The sequence below is a fragment of the Elephantulus edwardii genome, unplaced genomic scaffold, assembly GCF_000299155.1.
Source record: "Elephantulus edwardii isolate Elephantulus edwardi_28Jun2011 unplaced genomic scaffold, EleEdw1.0 scaffold00113, whole genome shotgun sequence".
In the NCBI taxonomy this organism is placed as follows: domain Eukaryota; kingdom Metazoa; phylum Chordata; class Mammalia; order Macroscelidea; family Macroscelididae; genus Elephantulus; species Elephantulus edwardii.
Window position 1 is genome coordinate 8,739,212 of NW_006399863.1, and position 25,878 is coordinate 8,765,089.

The following is a 25,878-nucleotide window of genomic DNA, read 5'->3' on the forward strand; positions in this document are numbered from 1 at the left end:
CTCCTATGCCATGTTCACGATCTCTGTCATGTTCCAGCCATTGTGGCAGTTACTGTGTCAATTCATCTTGCCCAGAGTTGTCCTGTCCTCTCTTTTGTTGACCCTTCACCTTTCCCATCAAGGTATCTTTTTCTAAGAACTAGCCCCTCCTCACAACATGCCTAAAGTATGAGAGGAAGGAAGAAGTTTCACCATCCTCGCCAGAAAGCATGCAGGTTGCACTTCCTCCAAAACAAGTTTGATTATTCTTCTGACAACACTCTTCACCAATACCACAATTCAAAGGCATCAATTCTTTGTTGTTGTTGGGTGCCATCATGTCCAGTTCAGCCTAGAGTGGCCCAGTAAATGGTCGATCTGAACCCCATCCTAACCTGTGCAAGCCTCACAATCTCCAACACCCCTGAGCCCATTGCTGCTGTTACTGTGTCACTTTGTTGTGAGATGCTATCAATTTGGCTTGGACTCAGCGACCACAGGTCCAACAGAATAAGACTGCCTAGTTCTGTGCAATCCTCACAAGCTGTGTTTTGTTTGTGCACATTGGTAAAGTCCCAGTCTCAACTGGTTTCTTGAGTCTTCCTCTTTTCCAGTGTTTCTAGGTTCTAATAATGTATGGAGAGCCTGACCCTAACACTTCCACAGATACCTCATTATTGCTGGTAATTATGCTCATTTTTGCAACCCTTCATCTGTCTGATAAGGCACCTATCAGCCCTGCACTGTCTTGGGGACTGGTCGACTGGACCAATATCATTTCCTTAATGAGGCCTAGGAATTAGGAGCTCCATGGCACTGTGCTTAACAATTTGGATTTCTAACCAAAAGGTCTGGGGATACGAAATAAAAATTTGTGCTTGGGAGAAAAGATGAGGCCGTTTGTTAAGCTTCTGAAATCCAGTAGAGTCACCACTCCATTGCATTGGGTGTTCCATCACGCACTTTACCAAACCTTCTTCTCCAAAATGGGAATAATGATGGAGCCTCCTCACTCACTCACTGATCAAACTCTGAGCCAACCTTGGAGCCTGGAATGATTAGTATTACTAATATTATTTCTAACTGTTTGTGTTTGGTTAATGTTAGACTAACAGTTAACACCTGCATTGCATGGTCCCACACATCAGAAACCCAAACACAGGACCTCGCATGCCCAAGGCTGGCACACAGGAGCTCAGCATTCCACAGCCGCTCCGCAAGTAGGGGACAGGTTAAATGAATTGAAAGCGCCAGGTTGGGCTCCCAGCAAAACAAGCCAGCGCTCTTCCCAACCTGGGACCTCGTTTGCTCCCGGCCCGGGTCTGCGCAGCCGCAGGGCCTGGATAAGGCTAGGGGCGGGGTCTGGAGCGGCATTGGGGGCGCGGCCGCCGCGGCACGCCGGGCTGGGGTGATGCTGAGGCCCCGCCCCATCGGGCGGGTCCCGGGAGTCTTAAAGCGCCTTCGCGCGGTGCCTGGTCTCTCTGTGTGCAAGTCACTGCTACTCTTGCAGTCCCCTCTCCACTTCCGAGTCCGCTTCCTCGGCTCTCCTCCTCCTCTCCCGGCTGCACCATGGAGGGTTACCACAAGCCCGACCAGCAGAAGCTGCAGGCCCTGAAGGACACGGCCAACCGCCTGCGTATCAGCTCCATCCAGGCCACCACGGCGGCGGGCTCGGGGTGAGTGGAGCAGCAGAGGCCGGGGAGGAGTGCGGGCCCGGTCAGCGCGCAGGAGCCTGGCTCCGTGCAGCGCTGCACGATGCCACCACGAGGGAGGCGACGGGGGGGGGGGGGGCGCGGTCAGATGGCGGCGGCGCGGGCCGAGCGCCACCCGGTACGGGCCTCTTCCCCTGTGCCGCCCTCTTCCCCGCCTGCCTGTGGCTTGGCTCGCGGGCCTTGGTGCACAGATACTGGCTGTGCCCCCGACTTCTTTATGCACCGTTGCTCCTGACATTGGAATTGCCAGGGGCAGAGTCTCTCTCTGATCTTGCCTGGAAGGCCACCATTATTGCACACCTACCATTACTAGCCAGCCTGTTGACGGTGTGCTCTCCATGCTCTGCTCTGTTAGTCTTCTCCTTAACCTTGTGCAGGAGCCACTAGTCACACTCCTTAATAAAGAGAAGGAGGACGACGACAAAACAAAACCCCCAGCATTGGAGTAGATTTTGACTGACTCAAAGCAACCCCATAGGGTTTTTCAGGCTGAAAGCCGACTGCTACATTTTTCTCTAGGGAAAAGCGAGTGGCTTCAAGCTGCTGACTTTTAAGTTAATCGCCAAGCGCTTAACCACTGGACCACCTGGGTTCCTCTCTCTTGCAGATGGGTAAACTGAGGCTTAAAGTTTAAATCATTTGCACAAGGACACATAATGGAATCTCCGATTTCAATCTGGGTAGTTCAGTTTTTGTTGTGTACCTTAGAGTCGAAACCGACCGACAGCTGACCCTCCACCGAGTTTTCAGAGGCAGATTGTCCATCCTTCTACGGCAGAGCAGCTGGTTGCCTCGAACCACGTGTCTTCAGGATCGCAGCGCAGCCTTTAGCCACTAGGCCACCAGAGCTTCCTGGTAGTGCAACTAAAGATCGGTTTTAATTTTTTTTTTTTTTTCACTCTCACCCTCAAATCTGGCACGGAAACAGAGCGTGCAAAGCAGCAACTCGGACCAGCCCAACCCTCTCCTTTGGCCTCAACAACTTGATACCTCCTCTGCACAGGCTTGGAGCAGGGGAGGTGCCAGGCGAGCTGAAGTGATAGTGGAGGAGATGGTCACGTGGTGCAGAGCCCTGCCACCCTGTGTGAAAGGGAGTCTGTGATCCCAACTGGAGGAGGGTAAAGAGGGAAGACCAGTTCCAGGACCTCAGGGGTGGGAATGAGGGCCTGGCTACAGGCCAGCTGCCAGGGGCCTCTCTCCTTAAGGAGGGAGCACCCCTCCTCGAAGGTTCCTCCCAGCCTTCTCTTGACTCAACAAGTAGAGAAAAACTTACAGAACCTGAGTAGCCACTTGGGAAAGAAGGTGACCAGTAGTAGTGATAGAGTAATGATAACCAAGGCTGGCCACACCAGCTTAGAGGTGCTCTCTAAGGGGTCAGCCATGATTTACTTCAGTCTGTCCCCTACTTCGTAAAACAGAGACAACAGTAACACCTGCCACACAGGATTCAAGGGTCCTACTTGACCAGGTGATGTGTTCACACAGTGATTGTGAGCACTAGAGAGGAGGGGTGGGGAGTTTGTTCAGGTTTCCTAGGACCTTTGAAGCTAGACTGTGATTAGAGCAAAGATAGGACTTTGGCTTATGATCAGTTTCATTCAAACTATGCTATTAAGAAATAAATCTCCTAGTGGCAAGGAGCTGCAACTACAATCCCAGAGGCGCACAGTTCAAATCCACCAGATGCTCTGCTGGGGAAGGAGGGGCAATCTCCTGTACCAGTCAGATCTGATTTGACGGTACACGCACACACACAAATAATAAACAATTAAAAAAAAAAAAGAAAGAAATCTCTTTTACCTTCCAGGGTAGGTTCCTGGCTACCCTTTGTGTTGTTTAAGATACCCCTTCTTAAAAAGGGTTTGGTCTCTTTTCTGGAGGTTGTGTCCCACGCACCCCACCTCTGTGCAGACTTTGGACCTATTATCTCTCTTCATTTTATATCAGTCCCACTCTGTTGGGTACCTAGACAGGAACCTGAGTCAATCCTGGGACCCCCTCCTTGAGTCATGTGGTCAGTCCACATACCATATATTGCACCACTCAGCTGGATTCCTGTAGTCATTTCAGGGACATTCACCTTACAAAGCCTTATTGAACCCCACTGTGTTCAATGAAAGTCCAGCTGGAAAGACACATCAGTTACCCAGTAAGATAGTATTCTGTGTGTGAGCATCTTGCAAGATAAGGCATAGAGGCAATTACAGGGTAGCTGAGCAGCTAAATAGGTGTCCTTCATGTTCCATAGAGCATCCCTTATTGCTGATGTGTTCAAATGATGTCTCATGCATTCTTACAATAGCTCTTTGAGAGAAATGCCATTTTATAGATGAGAAAATGGAGACTACTGTGGGAAGTGACTTTCTCAAACTGATAATTGGCTGTTCCATTTGAGCCTACTGTGGTCTCAAATTATTATTGAAAAATCATTATTGGTAGGTGCGCAACGTGATATTTGCCCCAGACCATGGAGGATGGAAAGGGAAACTTTTGGAGAAATGAAATACATGTACTACAGGTGGACTTTCATGTGGTCAGATGGGTGTCTTGGGTCTTGTTAGATGGTTAAATTAAAATTTCTAGTTGTTTCTTATGTTGGTTTGTTGTTTGTTTTGTTTTTTTTAAATAAGAAAGATCCTGTTATGTGGCTTCCAAGCTTTATACCCATGTTTACACTTTAAGGAGCAACAGCTGAACTGGAAAAGTATCCACTTACAAAAAGAAAATATCTGAAATAAAGTATTGCCTGTGTGTCTGAATATGTATCAAAGATCCAGAAAAGAAGTACTTGAAGAAAACTTACTTTTCAAAAGGAAGTAACATTGCTATACAATCCCTGCCACAAAGAGAGGTTGTGAAAGGTATATGTTAACACTGTCTGTGCACACAACATATAACAAAGCGAGAGTTGAGATGGTCCCAGGATGTTTATTTTGAAGCTGACTTCACACAGAATGCACCTGAGAACAAAGATGAAAAGACTACATCTCATCTTTGGGCATGTTACCAGTTCAGGGAGAAGGACATCCTGCTTGGGAAAGTGGAGGGTCAACAAAGGAGAGGAAAATCCTCAGTGAGGTGGAAGACATGACTGTGACAGTGGGCTTAGTACAGTAAAGATTGTGGGGATGGCATGGGATTGGGTGGGTTTCATTCTGCCGTACATCAGCGAAGTGAATGGCACCTAATGAAAATTGGTAGTGCACTTGACTACAAACTAAAAGGTCAGAAGTTTGAGCCTACTAGCCCATGAGGGAGATTTGGTGGCCTAATGGTAAGAAATTGCACTGTAATCCCGAAGGCATGCAGTTCTAATCTACCAGGTGCTCCAGGGGAAGATGGAAAGTCTCCTCCCATGTGATTAAGTGCCTCTAAAAATCTGCTGAAGGGTCAGTAATAGATCAGTTCCAACTCAATGGTAAACAACAGCAGCAGCTCCATGGGGCGCTTTGGTGGCCTAGTGGTAAGCTACGCTGCGATCCCAAAGACACTTGATTAGAATCCACTAGGATTAAGATGTGTGATCTTCTCTGAAAACCCACTAGAAGGTCAGCTGTGGGTCGGTTCTTACTTGATGGCACACAGCGACAACAACAAGCAGCTCCATGAAATAAAGCTGCTTTCATAAAAATTTACAACCTTAGAAACTCTTGGGGCACTTTTGTTCTGCCCCCTAGCTGGTGGCCTCATCATAAGTAGGCTGCCCTGCAGTCCAAAAGGCACAAGGTTCAAATCCACCAGCTGCTCTGTAGGAGAAGGGTGGACGATCTCCTCCCGTGCAATTTGCTGTCTCTGAAAACCCACTGGAGGGTCAACTAGGATCAGTTCTGACTCTACACAGCAATAGCAGGTCACTGGGAATAAACCCACAACAGTAGTTTAGTGTTTGGGTTTTCTTTCCTCTATGGAAGTACTGGGTAGGACAGAAATAAGTGCTCTCAAGTACTAACCAGTGTTGGCAGTTCAGAATCACTCACTGATGCCTGGGAAGAGAGACCTGGCTATTTGCTTCTGAATAGTCTTGGCCATGGAAGCCCTGGGGAGCTGTTTTATGCACACATGGAGTCTCTGTGAATCTAAAGTGACTCGACAAACAGCTGGCTCGGTTTGGTTTTCAATATTCTCTTATTACAGTGGACCAGTCTAGGCCGTAATCACCCCTCAGGTCAAACATTTTTAAAGAAGTCCCATCACAATGACCTCATGTCTAGGGAGCTTTATGACTATGATGATGAAACAGATTTGGTCACATCTTCAAACTGCCACTGACTGTGAATGGCCTCACATTCTGTCAGGCCTCAGGCTGTAGGTTTCTGAAATTTCATGAAATCTTTCTTAGGAGCTTTCCTATTCCTGTCCTCATATGCAGTGGACCTCACTAGGCCCTGGCAAGTCCTCTCCAGCATGAGGCCACTGGCCTCTGTCTGGGGACCTTGGTCTGAAGGTGGAGGGACAAGCTTCTCAAAGGGCTCTTTGTCAAGGCAGCACCCACAGTGGCCTGAGCTCCTCCAGGACCGCCTCCCTCCACGTGCTGAGGGACGGTAGCAACTATTCACCCCATGCTGGAAATGAAGGTGAAACTCAGGGGCCTTGTCAGAGTGGACTGGGTGCCAAGGCCAGGGCTGGACGGTGGCCTTGTATCATCTGAGTGTGCCAACTGAATCCCTGTACTGCTTGGCACCAGTGTGGTTCTTGATGGAGAGGTGGGCTGCTGTAATGCACTGCTGTGCTTTGGAGGTTGCTGGTGGGCTTTCTCCAGACTTGACTAGTGGGCACAAGGAGACTAGGAATCAAATCCTGGCTCTGCTTGGAATACCTGTGGTCTTGCCATTTAGACCTTTCCCTAGACCTTAGTTCCCTATCTTTAAAAGAGAGGTTCATATATAGGTAGTTTTCAGACTGGGTCCTATTGGAATGGGGCCAGGGAGTAGAGTGAGTGGACTTTTTTTTTTTTTTTAGAGTGAGTGGACTTTAAGGTCCCATCCTGATGTCCACACTGTCTTGAAGTGGGCTGGATATGCAGGCCCCCTCCCTGACACCCAGCTCTAGCGTTCAGGAGACTTTGGCTCCATGCTCACGCCCTTTCAGCTTTCTGGCCTCTGGGTGGAGAAAGGCAGCCAGGAACCTGCTTGTCACTTCCGACTGCCTTGGGGTCTAGGCTCCTGTACTGGCCTGACCCAGACTGAGGCAACAGAGAAGCCCGTTGAGATTGCCCCAGCAGCTGTGGTGTTTCCCAACACGGGGTGAAGACACTTGGCCGCCCAAGTAAGGACTTGTTCTTTGAGCTCAGGAAGCCTGGTGGTCAGTGTTTCTTGTAGCTGGGAATGAGGTTTGGCCCACTCACCCCATCCCTAGCCCTGGTTTGGCTGAGACTTCTGTTGAACTCTGACTGCCCTCTGCCCCCTTCTGAGCTCTCACAACTGGACTTTGTCTCTGTTGTCACCGAGAGCCTGGTCCTGCAAAATCAGGAACTCCCTGAGGGCAGGGACCCATCTCAGGCCAATTCGGCTCTCCACCCTTAACAGGGAGCAAGGAGGCAAAATGATTGTATCAGTACATGGGTCTGGCTGACCGGTGCCCACGCTTTTGGGCTTCTTACTCCCAAGCTGCCTTCGTGGCCTGGATGTAATCTCTGAGGGCTGCACAACTGGGCAGGGAAGTGTGGACACCAGAGAACTTCCCCTCTGTGGCCTGCTTAGCACTTGCTCCTTCCTTTTAAAACAAATTATTAAGTAATAGTTTTTGAAAGTATGATTTCTATACCCTAAGATCCTCAGTGTACAATTCAGTAAATTTATCATACAGCGATGAATGATAAATATTAGGGAGTTTACTATCATCTAATGTTATGACAGCTCTAAAAAAAAGAAAAACAATTGCTATTAAACTCCAACTCTTGGTGACAACCGTGGGTGTCAGAGGAGAGGTGGTGGCAATAGGGTCGGAGTGGGGGTGGGTTTCAATGTCTAAACTTTTCAGAAATGGATCAGTTGACCTTTTTTCCTGAGGTACCTCTGATTGATTCTGACTGCGAAACCATTGGTTATAGCTGAGCCCTGAGCTGTCTCTGCCAAGGGACCCCAGGACATTTCCATCACTCCAAAAAGACCCCAACCCTCATGTGCAGTCACTCCCCCAATTAGAGGCAGCCGTGAATCTACTTTCTGTCCCTATAGTTTGCCCTTTTCTGAGCATTTCATATAAACAGAATCTTGCAGAATCAGATCTTTTGCATCTGGCTTATTAGTATAATGTTTTTGAGGGCCATTAACATTGTAGCATGAGTCAGTTTTCTGTTTTGACCATTTCCTTATCATTTTGCCATGGCCCTATTCCTGCTGCAGACAGGCTGTGTGACGTTGGTGAATCAATCCTGTCCATGGAACTGGGCAGTCAGGAATCTCATCCTCAAAATGAAGAAAAGGTTAGATTCAATTTCTTACACTAATAAGCAATTACTGTTTTCTCTGTACCCTGGCAAGGTCTTTATCCGTACCCACGCAGTTAAACACAAACAAATATTCATTCCATTTTATGAAAAAGACAAAATAACCTACCGCCATTGCATTTATTCTAATACATTGTAACTCTGCATTGACTGTGCTGTAAATTTTATGGGAGAAGACTGCCTATCTTTCTCTCTCACGTGGCAGGTAGATTTCAAGCTGCTTTTGATTGGCAGTCTAACACCAAATACACGGCACCCCCAGGGTCCCTTCCTCATTCGGTTAGGTTTTATCTCCATTTTAAAAGGAGGCAGCTGAGACAGAGAGGTCACTTCCCTAACACCACTTCATTTATTTGTTGTACACTCCGCCAGATCTGCTGAGGCCTGAGGACATAACAATGCAAGAGGTCAATGGCCCAACCCTCTGGGAACTTGGTTTACAGTAGGATCGATGACACAGTAACATAGTGTCAGGTGGTTTACAGTAGGATAGTGTCTGGGGGTGGCATTCTGAAGGAGGAGAGGTTTTTTTGTTTTGTTTTGTTTTGTTTTCTTTCTATAATTATATTTTATTAATTTTCATAAACATTTACAGAGATTTTGGGCTTCCACTCATTCATTGTTGCACTATTCTCTCTACCCTCCTCCCAGTTTGATCTTGTCCAAATGCCACAGTGCTTGTCAAAGCCAGTTCTGATTAATCTTCTTTGTCAGTGTGTCCTTTGCCATTCCCTATCACTCCTCCCTGAGAGAGACTTCACCCTGAGTCATAAGGAAAAGGGGATGGCGTATTCTCTTAGCTACTTCCTGCTGAAAAGGGACGCTGTGGGTTTCAGGGTGAAGATCTTCTCTCACTACTCTAAAGGGCCCCTTTGGCAGTAGGAAACACATAGACTATTATGGAGATTGATTTTGGAATTTAGATGCACTCTTATTGATTGTGCTTGGCCGTACATGTTCATATCCTTGAAGATGTATCATGGGGGTGTTGCCACCTAGAAGACACAAATTTGACTAACAAGTGATAAGTACATGAGTCCAAAAATTATGGAAAAGTAAAAGAAAAGATTCTTTCATTGTTTTACAAACCCTCCCCCAGGTCCCCTCCACCATGTAGCCCTCGCTCTAGTAGGAGAGGTATTTTAATCTGTAACAAAGGAGGACTTCTGAGAGGAGGTGACATGGGCGCAGAGACTTGTAATCAGCTGAGGTCTAGAGTTAGTGGTCCTTTCCAGGCAAAAGCCAGCCTGGGCAGTTCAGGGAACAGAAAGAACAAGAGCTGCCTCTGAGAGACTTTGTTGCCCTGAAGTCTAGGATTTGAGAGAAAAGTATGTGTGTAAATGTGTATATACAGTCATGTGCCATGTGATGTTCACTTTAAGAATGTTCAGCCATTTAGTCCATGACCCCTAAGTTTATAATGAAACTTGAGTTGGAGCCAATTCATAGTCTGTACTAGAATTTAGAAATTTCTACCAGAGAATATAATAGTTTCCCATATAGAACACATGTGTCTTATGTCTCTTGTATACAGCAAAGTGATTACCTGGCTTACTGCAGTTGTTGATGGGTACAGTACATATATCACCTGTCATTTACAAAAAACCCTCAAACTCATTGCTGTGCAGTTGGAACTGACTCAAAGCTGACATCCCTCCACCCCAATTGGGTTTCCAAGGCTATAAATCACACAGGAAGATTGCCCAGATTTTTCTCATGGAGCTAACATTGGATTTGAACCTCCAGAGAATGTAGCCTTTGGATTAGCCCCACAACTCCCTACAGACTAACTACATCACCAGATCTTCGTTAATATATAACACACTTCGTGAACGCCTCTTACCAGCTTATGGAGGTGCAGTACTATCCTTTTTATCTAAGATGATTTCTGCAAAGCAGCGTATGCTCAGACCTGGAGGCAGCAGCATCCAATCTCATATATTTTTAATCTCTTTACGAGTATTGTAGCATTGTTGTTGTTATGTTGTGTGGAGTTGGAATGGACCCATAGCTGACCCTCTAGAGTATTTTCAGAGGCTGCCAGACAGATGAGAGGAGATGCCCATCTTTCTCTTGTGGAAGAGCTGGTGGATTTGAACCTTGTGCCCTTGGGTTGGCAGCACAGCTTCCTTAACAGTAGGTTACTAGTACTCATTGTAGCATTGTATTTTGGTTTCATTTTCTTCCAAAAATATTATTTGAAATGAGCTCCCAAACACAACACCTCTATTGTCATTGACAGCAGCAAGAGGCAAAGAAGAGGTAAAGATTTCAAATTTAAACCAAAGGATATTAAACCACCCAGAAGGGGAAAATAAGTGAAAGCTACTGTGTGTACAGTAGGAGAGGTCATATGCTTGTATCAGTTCCCTGCCAGAGGGTAAACTGGGCTTATAGAAAATATATTTGTTGTTACAAAGTACGGAGAACTCTGGTGGCAAGAAGCTGCACACTGCAATCCTGAAGGCATGTGGTTCAAGGCTACCAGCTGCTCCACAGGAGAAAGATGGGTAGTCTCCTCCTGTGCAATAACTGCCTCTGAAAACCCACCAGAGGGTCGGCTCTGGGTCAGTTCCAACTCTACGGTACACAACAACTAAGTTCAGTTTTGTGCTGAAACCCTGCACAAAAGTTTTGAAGGCAGTATTGGTGTTACTGTCACTGATGGTGTTACCGCCACTGATGGTGTCACCTAGTGCTGTTTGCTCCCACATTCCCACCCCCTCCCCCATCTCTCCTGTGCCAATCCCAGGACACATTGAGTGGCAGAAAAAGCTCCAGGCTCAGAATATTTGCTCCAGAGTAACTGTGTCCTAGTTTGTTCAGCACTTAGGGTTTACATAGCCTTTCCCGGGGCCCTCTCACCTGCCCTGTGGCCAGTGAGGGAATAATGGGTTCCGCCTACAGATGAGTTGAAGACACCGGATTCGATGACTAATCCCAAGTGGGTAACGGTACTCAGTTTATACTCATGGTTAGCCTGGCTCATATCTCCGCCCCAGGACCCTTGCACAGGGCCCTCCCTGACAACTAAGACACACCACTCACTGTTTTTCTTGAGAAGAATCAATGCCTTTGAGTTGTGGTCCTGGAGAAGAGTATGGACCATAGACTGCCAAGAGGATAGGTCGGTCCTTGGAGAAAGACATCATACTTAGAAGGGTAGAGGGTCAGTGCAGGAGAGGAAGACCCTGGATGAGATGGATTGACATAGTGACTGTGGCAATGGGGTCAGGTATGTCAGAGGCTGTGAAGTTGGCTCAGGATAGGACCAGGTTCAGAGCCTATTGTTCATAGAATTATGATGGATTTTAGTGCACTCGAAGGCACATAACAACGCAATATGGAGACAGTGGCAGGAGCACAACCAGGCATATGCTTGGAGGGAATAACATATTGCAGCCTGCCCTTGATAGACTTGAACAAGGAAGGGTTAAAATATTTTTAAATCATTTTTCCACTTGCATCTTCTGGTCTCTGCAAGGATGACCTTTCTCCTTTCATCCACTCATTCTGCTTTGCCTGGCCCACTCATGCCTCTGCTGCATGCAGAAGCCACTTGTGTCCCCATGTCATTTCTCCAGAGACCTTGCTCAGTAGGAATATTGCCCTGAGGTCTGGAGGTGAAAGGAACATTCCAGTCCGCTGCTCCTGTCTTTTTTTCTTTCTCCATGTAGCTGTGGGTACAGTATCACACACCCACACTAATATATTCTTCCCCTACCCTTCCTCAAGGAATTTTTGAGACTGGCCCTCAGAGACTTAGGCTATTCTCTAGGTCACCTCAAGGCTTGGCACTGGGGACACGGGTTTGGGGTCCTACCATCCAGAATAAAGGGTTCTTGTTTACGAGCTCTTCCTCACCTCGCTCTTTCAGGTGTAGTGTCTTTCCCCCACGACCAGGAATTCATAGAAATGGTTAAGTATGAAATGCCGTGTGTCGAGAATGTGGGTTTCTAACCAGCATGGACAGTTCTCTGGATTTCTCTACTAACGTGTCTGCGCTGGAAGTAACTCATCCCTAACTCAATGGCAGTGCCGGCTGGGTGGGTAAGGGAGGAGGTATCTGTGACCTCCACATGTTGCATGTGTCCTTGGGTTTAGCATTGGGCTTGTTGCCATGTGAAGGGCCCTGGGGAGAATAGGGTCAGAGGTGCAGAGGGCTGACCTCAGCTGCATGGACAGGAGGCCAGGAAGCGCGTGTCCTGAGGCTGACACCTTAACAAAACTGTGTGATCTTGTGGGCTTCAGGTTGAGCTAGGAGTTATGTCCCAACAGGAAACCCAACCTCTGTCCTCATCCCTGGAGGGAAACACTGAATTAAATCTCCTTAAATGGGTCCTCTTAGACTTGAACATGTTTAATTTATAAAGTGGAATTCTTTCATTTTCTGTTCATTCTTTTGCCCAGTAGCCATCCAAGCAATTGATTGTGTGATTATTAAAAAGATGGAGTGACCTCACCACTCCGGGGCTGAAAGGACAAGCTTTTGTCCTGGGGGCCCCACTTTGGCCCTCATCCACAGGCAGAAGGGATCTTTGCTTCTACATGGCTATAGTCTTTGTAGAAAGTGAGACTGTGTTTTACTTTTTAAAAGTCTGCATCGAAGCTGTGTTTTAAAACCAGCCCTCAATATGCCCATTGAAAAGGCTACTGAGGAGCAAGTGATGCTATGAGCAAACACCCATGTGCTGAGACCGCTGGGAGGATGGGCCTCCGTCCCCTATACCTGCCGCCTGAGTGCCAGGCCCAGCATCCCCAGGGTGGCATATAGCACATCACCAGAGACCTGATTACTCCCCACACGGCTAAGGCTGCTCAGAGTGCTTAGACACTTGGGAACTGTGGACTGAAGACTCCCCTCAGCCACCTTTCCCTTCACCTGGGGCTGGGACTGAGATTTCCAGCACTCAAGGTGTCTCTCCTGTGTCCCTCCTTCCTCCTTCCCCCAGTTCAGCCCCAGAATATTTTCCTCTCCATGACCGTGAGGCTCTGGGCTCATCCTAGGAGGATGCTGGGGTCCCTGACCTCCACCAGCTGACCCAGACCCCAAATAGCACCACCAACAGTGACTTCCTAGAGACCCTGTGCCCTGTCCTAGACAGCAGGAGCAGGTTCTGCTAAGCTGGCCTGTGTGACATTTTGGGGTGTGCTGCAGGCCTTGGGTGCATGTATCTGTCTTCTCTTCCGGCCCCAGCCACCCCACATCGTGCTGCAGCGCCGCTGAGATCATGGCAGTCCTCTTCTTCCACACCATGCGCTACAAGGCCCAGGACCCCCGGAACCCTCACAATGACCGCTTTGTGCTCTCCAAGGTAAGCACTGGGTCTGCCCACCCCTGGCTGCCCAACTGTGGTGGAGCCCCATGAAGGTTCAGGCAGTGACTTTCCTGCCCCTGCCCAGCCTTCTCAGTTCCCCTTCTCTGCCTCCTTGTCCCAGCTCCTCCCTTGAGGGCTGCTCATGGGGCTGATGGTTTAGCCTGAGCTGAGGACTACATTGCTGCATTCCTGAGTGACTTGTCCTTGGAGGTTAACGGGGCCATAACCCAGAGGAAATGACTGGTCGATCCATTCTTGATACCTACAAGCCAGGATTTGAATCCCAGTCTGGGTCGCAGCTCTGATGTGCGTCACACCAGGTTGTGCCAACACTGCGAGGTCATGGCTGGCTTCCCTCAGCAGCAGGGACGTGGGCCACCCTGCCCTGCCCTTCAGAGAGAGAATCACAACCACAGGTCCTGCTGCAGAGAGCCCTGGCGGCCCTAGAATCGGCCTGTACCCAGGCCTGGCTGTGTGGCCTCTGGTCTCTTGGGGAAGCCACTAGGACTTAGAAGTCCATCCAAGTCTATCACTTGCCAGAAATCACGGATTAGGGCTGCCGGCTGCGGTTTTGGCCTCGTCTGGCACCCCAGCTGTGCTTCCCTGCACCTGTCCTGGTGTCCCCAGCCTTGGCTGTGGGAACATCAGGCTGAAAACCAAACTTGCTTCCTCCCCTGAAACAGATAACCCAGCCGGCCAGCTCCGCCGGGCCCAGAGTCTCAGTGTGCACAATGGACAGGGCCCCAGTCCAGCCCCCCTCTGACCGCCCCCATCTCCCACCCACCCCGGCAGGGCCATGCGGCACCCATCCTGTATGCAGTCTGGGCCGAGGCTGGTTTCCTGCCCGAAGCCGAGCTGCTGAACCTGCGGAAGATCACCTCCGACCTGGATGGACACCCTGTCCCGGTGAGGGCACCGCCACTCCACCTGCCAGCGGCCTCACAGGCTCTGTCTCCACTTCCTGTTTCCCAAGGGGTGGGGGATGGGAGGAACACCTGCAGAGAAGGTGAAGGTGTTAGGTAGGCGTGGAGGTGGGGAAGGGAGGGAGGGTTCTCACCTGGTGCTGAAGGCCTTTGGAGGTTCCAAACAAGGGTGCCCTGGCTCAACTTCAGGGCAGCCTCTTCCCAAGCAGCAGCCCCCCAACTTTCTTTACTCTCTGGCCACTTAGCTTGGGAGAACGAGTTCACTGCGGAATCTATATGGAGGTGGTGCCAATATTGCTGCAGATACTGTCCATAAACTGTCACCCCCTTCCCTCAACCTTGAGCGTGAGCACCACTCAGGCCGCATGTTTTATGTCAGTTCTGTCCTAAATTCTGCAGCCATTCTGTGAGGTGGGCCGTGTGGGCCCTCTTTACAACTGAGGAAACTGAGGCTCAGATAAGTTCAGATCTCAGCATGGGGTCACAAAACTCTTAATAGAAGGGGGGGGACCCTCAGTGGGCAGAACTGGGATTTGAACCCATTCCCTAAAGCCAAAGGGAACTCTGGTGGCCTAGTGGTAAGAAGTTGTACTGCTATCTCAAAGTCACATGGCTCAAATCCACCAGCTGCTCTGCAGGTGAAGGACGGACAATCCCCTCCTGTGCCATTAACTGCCTCTGAAAACCCACTGGAGGGTCAGCTATGGGTCACTTCTGATTTGATGGTTCACAACTACCGAATACTAAAGAGAATTCTGCTGGCCTAGCAGTAAGGAGCTCCACTGCAATCCCAAAGGCACATGGTTCAAATCTGTCAGCTGCTGCGGGCTGAGAATGAGAACTCACTATGGGGCACGGGCTCATTCCACGCCAGGTCTAGGTGGGGGTCCAGCAGCTGAGACTTCTAGGTCTAGTGGGTCCAGGATCCCAGGACAGTGAGTGGGAAACCACTGCCCTTGTTCTCCCTGTGAGTAACTAACTGTGTCCTCTCTGTTGTGACAGAAACAAGCCTTCACTGACGTGGCCACTGGCTCCCTGGGCCAGGGTCTTGGAGCTGCGTGTGGAATGGCCTACACTGGCAAATACTTCGACAAAGCCAGGTAACACCCCACCCCCATGCCCACCATAGATCATTTTGAGAGGAGTCCCAGCGGTCCAGCCTTACTCCCACTCCACGGTTCCTCTTCACACCTGACTAGGGTGTATCCTCACCTGCTCTGTCTTCACCAAGATCCACTAAGGCTGGTCCAAGACTAGCCCCCTTTCCAGATGAGAAAACACGCTCAGAGGAGACTTGCCCAGTTCCCTAGATGCCTGCACTCAGTAGGTGCTCACTTTAATGTGGTACCTAGTCCCTTTTTCCTGCAGTTGCCTGTCCCTGGAGAACCCACAATCACAGCCAAAGCCACACCTCATTCACTATCCACCCCCAGGGTAGCCCCAGCTGTGACTTTCCTGCTGGTGTGGTCCCTGAGGGGGCCTATGTGCCCATTGCTCACAATCCTGACTGCTATTTGGCCAGAGTGTGTTGGCTAAGGAGGTCCTGCCTTGTTCCCGAGCCCAGTGGACCTTGGGCATCTCAGAAGATCACTCCCACCCATGCTTGTCTAAGTGCCAGCCCTGTCTTGTTCAGAGCCCTTATGTCAAAGGATTTGGAAGGTCCCTGAATCATCTCCTGTCAAGAAGGAAGGAAACAAGTATTGAAGCGACTGAATTAGCAGAGGGTAGATGAGCAGTTTGGCCAGGGGGGGTTTGCTGCTCCTGTACCAAGCCATTTACAGGGGGCCCTCATGAGGCCAGTGTCCACCACTGGTGTCCACTTTGGCTAGATTTCAACTGCAGAGAGGTGTTTGGGTTCTTGTTGGTAAGGGGGAGGGCGGGGAATGGAGAGTAGAAATAATGTTCATATAGAGGTCTGGAGATCAAGGCATAGTGGCTGAGCAGCCTTTTCCTTCCTCTGTGCCTGCATACATTTTCAGGTTTCCCCTCTACCAGCCCCTGTGAGATGGGGAAGCCCCTCTTGCAGGTGAGGCTCAGGTAAGATCCTTGCCTGGGTCATCTGCCAGTTGTGGCACAGGATTTGAATTCAGGTGTCCAAAGCCATGTTTGATGGCTCTGTGAGGACCCAAGGGGGGCACAGGAAGCTTAGGGAGACACAAGGGTAGGAAGCTTCCTAGAGGGGGGCCCTGTGGGGCCAGGCTCTCCCAGTGATATGACAGGACCTTGGGGCAAGGCAGTCCCAGCACACCCTCCCAGCAGTGGGACCCTACTAGCAGAAGGGCCATAACCAGGGCTGTCCTGGTGCTGGAAGGTATGAGGTTTGGAAGTGACCATGACCAGGTGCCTTACCACACTGAGCACCTCCTGTGTGTGGGCATTCCTGGGACACTTTCTAGAAAGAGACTTGGGGCCGTGAGACTGGCCCTTCCAGACCCGCCTAGACTTCACCCAGCAGTAACTGCCGTCAGGGTCCGGATGAGCTTTGGGGTAGATTGGGCTACACCCGAGGGTGAGTCACTGTGAGAAGAGAAGATCACAAAGAACGGGAAGAGCTAAAGAGCATTTTATTTGACTTCAAACCAGAGACAGGAGTTAATCATTCCCTACAGTTGCTTGAAGTAATTCCCCGTGCAGGCTCAACTTCCTGATCCACACATAATGGAACGAGCGAGTGTAAGAAAACAGTTTAGCCGAGTTCCCAGCACTGAGGCTGGCCCTGGGCCCGGCTGGGTTAGGGGTGGCTTCGGGGATTATCAGGCTGGGCCAGGTGCCTGGGAGGGGGGCCCTGACAGAGCAACACATCCAGCCTCCAAATATTCAGGGCACTTAGACTGAGATGGCACCTTTTCACTTTTCTTTTTAAATAATTTTTTAATTAATTACAAAGTACCTACTCACTTAAAAATGATCACATTGTGTGCTGTTTTTGCTGTGCCCCATTTAGCCAGTCTGTGGTTGGGCACTTAGGGTGGTTTAACCCTGCAACAAGTGCTAAACCTCTGTACAGGGCCCTTTGACTAAGAAGTACCTGGTGGGTGATGTAATGGACTCATCAGAGGGTTGCAGGTTCAAGTCCACACAGAGGTACCTCAGAAGAAAAACCTGCTCTGCTTCTGAAAACTCAACCATTGAAGAACCCCGTGGAACACATTTCCACACTGCTGATGTTCACAGGAGTTAACTTTTTACTCTTTACTGGTTTTTCTCTTCACAACTGTGGGGCTTGCATCCTCCCCACCACAAAAATCTTAGTAGTTCCAGGCAATACAAAGTATAAAGTTTAACCTACTCTCTCCCTGCTCACAGTTCCTCCTCCAGCTCAGGGCATTCCTCAGGGCACTTTCCTGACTGGAGTCTGTTGGCCACCACAGGGCCAGCCTTGTCCCTGAACTCGGCCCAGCCTCACTTCCCTGGAAGTGGGTGTGGGGTTGGGAAGCAGCCAAACCATTTCCCCGGATTCTTTCTGGGGAAAGTTGCCTCGCAGGCTTCTCTGGCTTCAGCTTCATCAGGATGGGGTGGCTACTTTGGGGGAGCTGTGGCCCACAGACCAGAGCTCCTCTATGGGCTCTTGACCACCTGTTACCTTTCTGGGAAGAGCAGAGAGAAACTGGGGGATGGGACCCAGTATCTGATGATCCTGGGTCTGATAGGCCTCCGTGTGGTGTGGCCCTGCGGCATTAGGCCTCTGGCATGGCCGGGTCGAGACCACAGAAGAGAAGGCACAGGGCGGGGAGGAGCAGGGGCCTGCCCCAGACAGCTCGGTGGCTGGTGGGAGTGCTGAGTCATGCTGCTAGCGTGTGGCTGGCTGTCTCCGGCCTCTTCCTCCTGCTCTATGTGCTACAGGGGGACCTGGCAGGACTGCTGAGCCTGTGTCCTGGACAAGGAGTGCAGCTGTGTCCCCTTTGAGCTCATCTGGGCCCCAGCCTCCCTCCCTGCAGCCAAACAGCTGGACGCCAGGCAGGGGAAAAAGAAAGGGCCGCAGGCCTGCCTCCCCACCCTGCATGCATTCCTAGACCAAGCAGTGGGTAGAAAATGCAGGCTGGGCACTTAGCCTGAGTCCTAGCTCAGCCACGTGCCAACACTGTGACTTCAGCCAGGTCCCTTGATCTTTCTGAACCTGTCAGGACTTTCTTGTCTGTGTATTTGGAATAATGACTTTACTGACTTCAGGAGCAAGTTACTAAGCATGGTAGCCCTGGGTGACCTAGAATTATTTCTTTGCTTGCAACGTTTCCCCTAGAGCCACATGTCTCCCTCATATGTCCTGGGATTGAAGTCTGTCCTTCAACTGGTCTCCCCATTCTAGCCTCACTCTCTTTTTCCAAGTCCCAGGACCAGTGCAGGTTCTATTTGAGTAGTAACACACACACACACACACACACACACACACACACACACTCTCACACTCGTCTTGAATCAATAAACGGTGATTTCTAATGTATCAGGTTAAAACCATCCTTCATAGAGTTTCCAGTGGCTGCTTTTTTGAAAGTTCATCTCTAAACACCAGAGTGCAGTAACTACAATGCAGGGATTCCAGAGGCAGGTAATTTGTCCTGCCTTCACTTATTTTCAGCATGTCTCATTGCCTTTGAAAGCCCATGTTGGGCTTTGAACTAGAGAAGGACAAAGGCGGGCACATCTCCAGGATGGGAGCCAGCCTGAGGGCCTTGGGGAGACTCTGTGTGTCAGGCATCCAGTTGCCCCCATGCCTTGAAGGTCTTGTACTCATCGAGTCCCCCTTTCATCCTGTCCTAACAGCTCCAGTTTCTTATTGGCCAGACCCCCATTATCTTAGAGCTCTGCTTCTCAGAAGTTGGTGCTTATCTCTTGAATTGTTTTCACCTTCTTTCATAGCCCTTTCCTGTGAAGCTGCGGACTTGAGCCAGGGGGTAACAAGCCCTTGAAGGTGTATTACCCTTTCTGTGTAAACACTGTCCTTTACATCTTTGTGCAGCCATTCATTCCTCTTGCCCAGAAAGCAGGTTCTTAAGGAAGGATGGGGCCAGGAGCCTGGGAGGATCTAGCCTTAGATCATCTTCTGTCTGCCTGCAGCTACCGCGTCTACTGCATGCTGGGAGATGGGGAGCTGTCAGAAGGTTCCGTGTGGGAGGCCATGGCCTTTGCCAGCATCTATAAGCTGGATAACCTCGTTGCCATTCTGGACATCAACCGCCTGGGCCAGAGCGACCCAGCCCCCCTGCAGCATCAAGTGGATGTCTACCAGAAACGCTGTGAGGCCTTTGGGTACGTATGAGGCTGTGGGTGAGCTGGCTGACAACCTGCAAGGGATCTGTGATCGAAGTTTTGAAGACATATTATGGCTCATGTTACATACTTGGGCTATTTGTACTAATGGTGATAGCTCAAGCCACCACCATGAGATTGGAGGTTGAGACCCAGTGTTAAGTGAATTTCTTTGGACAAGACATGGTTATGTAGCATGAGGCTTCTCAGAACTTCCATGTATATAATCCCATGTATCCTCACTTTGTTCTGGGGTGAGGAATGAGGAGGCTGCACAGTTGTGATTATCAGTATGTGGTTGATTATCACTTTATAGTCTGTTGACATGATCAGTGAGTCTGTGTTAGTGGGAGACTGGAACATTATTCGACCACCTCTGGTGCCTGACTTCACCCAAGCTGGAGGCAAGAAACACACTGCCTTTCTCAGTTAAACAGAACAGAGTGTTTTCTGGATTTCCCATGAATCATGATGGTGATTTCTGAGATGTGTTGTGGAATATAAAGGTCACTCTGTATAGGTATCAGACTGGCCCAAGTACAAGACACTGTGCAATTGGGGCTTCACAGAATCTGCACCCACAGGCTCACTCTTGGCCGCAGAGGCTGTCGGGGGATCTGGGCAGGCCAGACGGGCTGAGTGGGCTTTGATGGGCCAAGGCCATCAGGGCGCTTGGGTTGGATTGTTGCCTTTGAGCACAGCAAACTGGCAGATTATACCAATTACATAGACAGCAGACACCACCAGTCTATTAAAGAAGGGATATATCTCTGTTGGAGAGATGGGGAAAATGAAGCAAAGGGCCTCCACAAGGTCACATTGATCTGGGGACTTAGAATGTAACCCTGGCCATGGTTCTGGTTAACTTTACAGCTCTGAAGCCAGATTCTGGCTCACCTGCACTACTTAATACCTTTGCAACCTTGGGCAAGTTATTTCATTATCAGTGTCTTCAGTTTACTTGGCTGTTAAATGGGGTTGGAAGCAGCTCACTTTCTGGAGCTGTGGTGCAACTTAAATGAGTGAATGTGGACAGAGCACCCAGTGTGTGAGCGCCTGGTTCAGACCCACTGTCACTGAGGGATTCTGACTCACATTACCCCTCTGTTGGGTTTCCAAAGCTGTCTGCCTCCGAGCAGCTGGTGGATTTAAACCACTAAGCTTCTGAGTTAGCAACACAGCACATTTTGGTTTTGTTTTACTATTCCAAGAACAGTTGCAAAAAAGCATTGCTTTAAGCAGAGTATACTGTCCCAGCTCCTCCTCCTCAGCCCCTGATATGCTTGACATCGACTTGTTTAGTAAAAGTTGTTTGTATGACTTGTTTAAAAGTTTTTAGTACCACGCCCAGGATCAGTGGAGGAATGAAAATTGGGCTCCAGAATTCCTCAAGACTATCATAGCAGACAGATTCCAAACCCAGTGTACTGTCCCCCAAACAGTAGGAAATGAATAGGTCAGGAATGAAGGCAACAATAAAGGAACTAATCCCAAGAATTACTTGAGAAAAAAGGAAAATCCACTCAAAGGCAAATGAGAGGAAGTTAGAATAAAATTTTTTAGAAAGACTCAAATTGGAAACAGAAGTATTTTAGTCTTCTGAACTCCTCCAGCTGTTTTCCAGATCAGAGCTGTGGAGATGAGAGAGGGCAAACCCACAAGTTGCCAAGTCAGATTTTTCGCTGGGACATTCTTCAGGGTCCCAACAACGTGAGCATTGCCCCTTCCCATGTGCCTCCACAGTGTCACTTTCCCTTCTCTGTCCCCAGCTGGCATGCGGTCATCGTGGATGGGCACAGCGTGGAGGAGCTGTGCAAGGCCTTTGGCCAGGCTAAGCACCAGCCAACAGCCATCATCGCCAAGACCTTCAAGGGCCGAGGGATCACGGGTCAGTGTGCATGAGCTTCCTCTCCGGGGCAGGGTCCAAGCTAATGGGGTTGGGATTGGGTTAAACTCCTGGGGTCAGAGACCACTCGGTCCTTCTCCTTACACTGGGATTGACATCAGTTCTTGGTTGCCTTTATTAGGCTCTGGAGAAATGGGAAAAGGGGTATCTGTATTCCCTGCTTCTGGGGTTCACCTCTTTGGAGACTGAGCGCCATCTGTGCTTATTTACAGGCAAAGCAGGGTCAAAATGGTTACTCTTTGTGGAGTTTTAAGAGGCTTCCTAGACAGGACAAGTGGTTAATGTTCTTGGATGGTAACTGAATGGCTCAGAGTTTGAATTGACCACTCTGAGTTGCTTTAGAAGAAAGACTTGGATATCAAGCAGAACAGAAGGTTTCAAAGGGCAGCTAGAAAAGATAAAACAAGTATTATTGTAAAATGTGTAAAAACCTAGAGATAGACAATCAGAAGGGAAGAACATTTTTCATTGCTCCAGCTTATAGAGTTTGAGGACAAATTCTACCCAAGGTTGCAAGCCTGAAGTTGCAACCACTGAACCACCTGTGGAACACACAGTTCTACGCTGACACACGTGGGATCTCCATAAGTGACGACTGACTCGGTGACAGCTGGCTAAGGACTGTCAGAGTTAAGGGAGGCCACTACTTCCAAGGATGGGAAAGTCAAGTGGGAACTCGTGCTGATGGACTCTGTGTACGAGACCCTCACCTTGTTTCATATCCTCCACACAACCATGCAGTGTAAAAAAAAATCCCCAAACCTACCACTGTGGGGTCAATTCTGACTCAGAGAGACCATCACAGGACAGATTAAGACTGCCTCATAGGGTCTCCTAAGTGGTAAATCTTTTTTTTAAAAAAATAGTAAAGATAGGTTTATTAGAAAGTTACATCCCCAGAGCAATGACCCTCCCTCCCAGAAAGGAAATATGGAGGGGAATCCTAGGTAGTACATCATAACACGGGCAGATGGCTTCGTATTTCTCCTGCAAAGTGGCTATTGGATTTGAACTGCCAACTGTTCAGTTATAGGCCCTGCGTTCAATTTGCTACATCACCAGGCCTCCTACCTGCCAGGTGGCCAAACTCAAACCCCTGTCATCAAGTCAAGGTGACCCTCCTTTATATTCCCAAGACTGGAGATTTTAACAGGAGCAGACTGCCTCTCATTCTTCCTCAGAGTGGATTTGAACTGCTGACCTTTCAGTCAACAGCCCAACACATAACCCAGTATACCCTCAGTGTTCCTTGTCAGCACTGTTGGTTGATGGATTTTGCAAATGAGGAAATAAAGTTAAGTGTGTTGCTCAGCAGCTGCATGGCTGATCTAGGCTTTGAACCCAGGTCCATCTGGCCACGTGGAGGACCAGCCCCGTGGAGCACCTTCTTCTCTCACCTGTCCTGTGCCCTCCTGTGTTATACCTACAGGTGTGGAAGATAAAGAGTCTTGGCATGGGAAGCCTCTACCCAAGAATATGGCCGATCAGACCATCCAGGAAATCTACAGCCTGATCCAGAGCAAGAAGAAGATCCTGGCCACACCCCCGCAGGAGGATGCCCCCTCAGTGGACATCAACAACATCCGCATGCCCACCCCGCCCAGCTACAAAGTTGGGGACAAGGTAGCGTTTTATGACTTTCCTGTGTGGCTGTGGTTCTTTGGCTCCCCAAGGACTTCCTGATCCACTCCAGGTGATGGATCCCCAGAGGTTGGGCAGGGCTCTTGATGGTGGCAGCAGCTACAGCCTTACCCTTCATATGATACTCACAGCCTTTCTACTTCCTCTCACCTCGACCCCATCCCTCCACAGATAGCCACCCGCAAGGCCTATGGGCTGGCCCTGGCCAAGCTGGGCCACGGCAGCGACCGCGTCATTGCCCTGGATGGGGACACCAAGAATTCCACCTTCTCTGATCTCTTCAAAAAAGAACACCCAGACCGCTTCATTGAGTGCTACATCGCCGAGCAGAATATGGTGGGTGTCAGAGTGGTCCAGAGTATGGGCACAGTTCTGGCCACAGCCAAGCTGAGTCCTAAGGGATGAGGAGCATAATTAAAGGCCCTTGCTGCTCTGGACAGCAACACTTGGCAGTGCTACATGTCCTGTGGACCAGACTGGGAGATCAGGACTAGCATTGACTCCTGACTTTGAGTAGCCACTGTGGGTGAGAGTGTCATGCCAAAACACAATGTCCTGGTGGGTGTGAAAATGGTGTTGTTACACAGGGCCCAAGAGACATGTAGGATGAACTGCCTGCAGACTTGATGGCAGCAACTAGGATCTCCTGGGTGATCCTAAGAGGCAGATAGGGGAACCCAAGCATGGTGATAGTGGCAGCCTTACTCTAAACCAATACCTGGCCAAGCTGGGATTCAAACACCACCATCATGTTCTATACGTGCTTGGACCATCACTCTGGGATGTTAGGTATGGCAGAGACTGTAGCCACTGCAGCCCCAGGACTTGGGGTTATACGGTTCATATAGGAAGCACTTTTATCCTCACTTCATTGGATGAGACTGGAGAGCAGCGCCTTCCAGATGGAAGAGTGAGCAATGTGAGATGTGATGGGTTTAGCAGCCAGGCCCCACTGAATGCCTTGATGCCAAGACATTGACTCCTCTACCCTAAAAGGTGTGGAGAGGAAGAAACATTTGGGTGGCTGCTCTGCTTATAGTTAAGAGAGCAGCCCTTGTCAGTAATTAAATCTGTAAATTAAGGAATGATACAATTTGTCAAAATACCCCTTTGCCTGACCAAGGAGACCAGCAGGGTTTGCGTGCCTTTAGGGACCGGGAAGTCTAACAAGGCCATTTCTTCGTCTGAGTCCTCTTCTTCTCTCCAGCTAAATCTAAAGCTGCCGCTCTGTGCCAGCTATAGTTTTGAGAGTTCTCATTGTAAGTATTGAAATTAGAAAGTGTAAGGTCTTCTATTTTATTCTTAAACAGAGCTTTAGCCAATTGGAACCTCATTCCATATAGAGTTGAATTTTTTTTTCATTTTATTGGAAAGTGTTGGCATTTTCATAATGTTATGTCTTCTACTAACCTATGAGCATGGACTGTGGTTTATGTCAGTGTTTTTTTTGATTCTTGGTGTCTTAGAGTTTTCCTTGGGTAAATATCTAGTTAGATTCCATCCTAGGTGTTTTGTCCTTTCCCAGGGTTCTTATGAATGCCAATTTCATGATTTCCTTTTGAATCAGTTCTCCTTGTTCATGTAGAGAAAATTGATTTTTGTGTGTTGATCTTGGATCCTGCTACTTTGTTGAGTCCAATAACTTTCTTGTGGAGTGTCTGAAATTTTCTGTATAGGATCAGATTATTTGCAGATTAGAGTTGTTTTAGTTCTTCTTTTCCAGTTTGGATGCTCTTTATTTCCCTTCTGCCTGTTAACTCCATTTAGGACTTTTTATAAAATATAATTTTATAAAATATAATACATAATGAGTGGGAGTGATTGTATGAACACAGTGTGAATGAAGATAGAGTAAAAAATAATGTATACAAACTTGATAAGCAAACCAGTATAAAATAAATTTTTTATTTTATTATTATTATTTCTTTTTTAATTTATTTTTAAGAAAAGAGAGGTACTGGGTTCTATGGCCACCCTCCCCTCCTTCCTCTTCCAGGACTGACCCTGTCTGTTCTACCTCCCAGGTGAGCATTGCTGTGGGCTGTGCCACCCGCAACCGGACGGTGCCCTTCTGCAGCACTTTTGCAGCTTTCTTCACACGGGCCTTCGACCAGATCCGCATGGCAGCCATCTCTGAGAGCAACATCAACTTGTGCGGTTCCCACTGTGGAGTGTCCATCGGTGAGTTCAGCAGGGCCCCGGGATGAGTTGGGGAGTAAGCCCCAGATTCTGCCCCATCGATGGAACGTCTTACTTCATTTTCTCTTTTCCCATGCCCAGGGGAAGATGGGCCCTCTCAGATGGCCCTGGAAGATCTGGCCATGTTCCGGTCGATCCCCAATGGAACAGTCTTTTACCCAAGCGATGGAGTGGCTACAGAGAAGGCCGTGGAACTAGCAGCCAATACAAAGGTTGGTTGGCCGTGGCTGTTCTTCCTCATGCTGGAAGCTAGATCTTCCTGAGGGAGACCAGAGAGAAGCCACCATGGAGCTGGGATTTGCTCCTCAGGGTGGCTTTTCCTGGCCTTGTCCCTGGTATTCATGATGCTTATTGGAGTTAGATAAGGAGAGGCAAATACAAGCCACTTATGCTGCTACATGACACATATCACTAATTGATCTCTAAGCTCATTCCTCACTGAGAATCCTGGCTGCTTCCTCCCTTCTGGCAGGTGACATCTATTTGCCCTCCCTGAGTTGAGCTT

At 49.0% G+C, this 25,878-nt stretch overlaps 1 protein-coding gene across 2 annotated transcripts in view; it reads left to right on the forward strand.

Annotated features, from left to right (window-relative positions):
- The first annotated feature begins 1,530 nt into the window (after positions 1 to 1,530).
- The window catches only part of TKT (transketolase), a 28,134-nt gene continuing 3,786 nt past the window's right edge, over positions 1,531 to 25,878 (forward strand). The window contains exons 1-10 of one of the 2 annotated variants that reach the window (XM_006892231.1): positions 1,531 to 1,655; positions 13,337 to 13,454; positions 14,250 to 14,363; positions 15,383 to 15,480; positions 19,436 to 19,627; positions 21,397 to 21,515; positions 22,963 to 23,156; positions 23,346 to 23,510; positions 25,199 to 25,355; positions 25,455 to 25,585. In XM_006892231.1, coding sequence (XP_006892293.1) covers positions 1,549 to 1,655; positions 13,337 to 13,454; positions 14,250 to 14,363; positions 15,383 to 15,480; positions 19,436 to 19,627; positions 21,397 to 21,515; positions 22,963 to 23,156; positions 23,346 to 23,510; positions 25,199 to 25,355; positions 25,455 to 25,585 — 1,395 coding nt within the window. In that variant the 5' untranslated portion in view covers positions 1,531 to 1,548. The remainder of the gene's footprint in view (positions 1,656 to 13,336; positions 13,455 to 14,249; positions 14,364 to 15,382; positions 15,481 to 19,435; positions 19,628 to 21,396; positions 21,516 to 22,962; positions 23,157 to 23,345; positions 23,511 to 25,198; positions 25,356 to 25,454; positions 25,586 to 25,878) is intronic. The other variant, XM_006892232.1, reaches the window with a different exon arrangement.